At 39.6% G+C, this 876-nt stretch overlaps 1 protein-coding gene across 1 annotated transcript in view; it reads right to left on the reverse strand.

Annotated features, from left to right (window-relative positions):
- The window catches only part of RANBP17 (RAN binding protein 17), a 520,934-nt gene that overhangs the window by 423,174 nt on the left and 96,884 nt on the right, over positions 1 to 876 (reverse strand). Inside the window, exon 12 of the mRNA XM_006864848.1 lies at positions 19 to 35. Within this exon, the coding sequence (XP_006864910.1) occupies positions 19 to 35 (17 nt within the window). The remainder of the gene's footprint in view (positions 1 to 18; positions 36 to 876) is intronic.

Raw genomic sequence — 876 nt, forward strand, 5'->3', positions numbered from 1 at the left:
GTCTGGAACTGAACTTACTCCCATGACTCAATCGTCTGCCAAACAATAGATAGGTATGTAAAGGAAATAATAACACTAGTGAGGTACAGACACCTTAGAATAATCAACCATTCGAGGTAAAAAGGGCAGCATTTCCCTAAGGACAAAGTTCAGAAGAGTTATCAAAGAAGGAGGAATGGAAACAAGAAGTAAGGGAGGGAGTTGGATTGAGGGGATTGCAATCAATGAGAGGAAACAAAAAGGCATATAAACTGTCCAATGTAAAACTGATGATCTGCTCTGTAAATCTTGATTAATTCACTATAAAAAGGCTTTTTGTTAAAAAGTATATTTTGCAATATAAGATGTAAATGGGGAGCCACAGGGAGGAAGTAGGATAAGTGTTGTTTGCAGGGAGGGGATTGTAATCATTGAGATGCAACAAGTGTATAATTTGAATGGAAAACTGATGATCTTGTCTGTAAACCTTCACCCAATTCACAATAAAATGTTTTTTAAAAAAACCCTATACAGTGCCACTATGAGTCAGAACTAACTCAATGACACTTAACAACAACAATACTTGAAGAAAAGAGGCCTGCTGGTACAGTGGCCAAACACTTAGCTGCTAATCTATAAAGGTTGGAGGTTCAAATCCACTACCCACTCTTCGGGACTAAGTAATGGTAATTGGCTTCCATAAAAATTGTTGTTCTTGTTTAGTGCTGTCGAGTCGGTTCTCATTAATGGCAACCCTGTATAGGGTTTCCGAGGAGCAGCTGGTGAGCTCAAACCGACCTTGTGGTCCAGTGCTTTATCCTACAGCACCACACTAGGACTTCATAAAGATTACAGTCTTCAAAACCCTAGAGGGCAGTCCTACCCCATGGGGTTATT

Source organism: Chrysochloris asiatica, unplaced genomic scaffold (assembly GCF_000296735.1).
Source record: "Chrysochloris asiatica unplaced genomic scaffold, ChrAsi1.0 scaffold00071, whole genome shotgun sequence".
Classification (NCBI taxonomy): Eukaryota; Metazoa; Chordata; class Mammalia; order Afrosoricida; family Chrysochloridae; genus Chrysochloris; species Chrysochloris asiatica.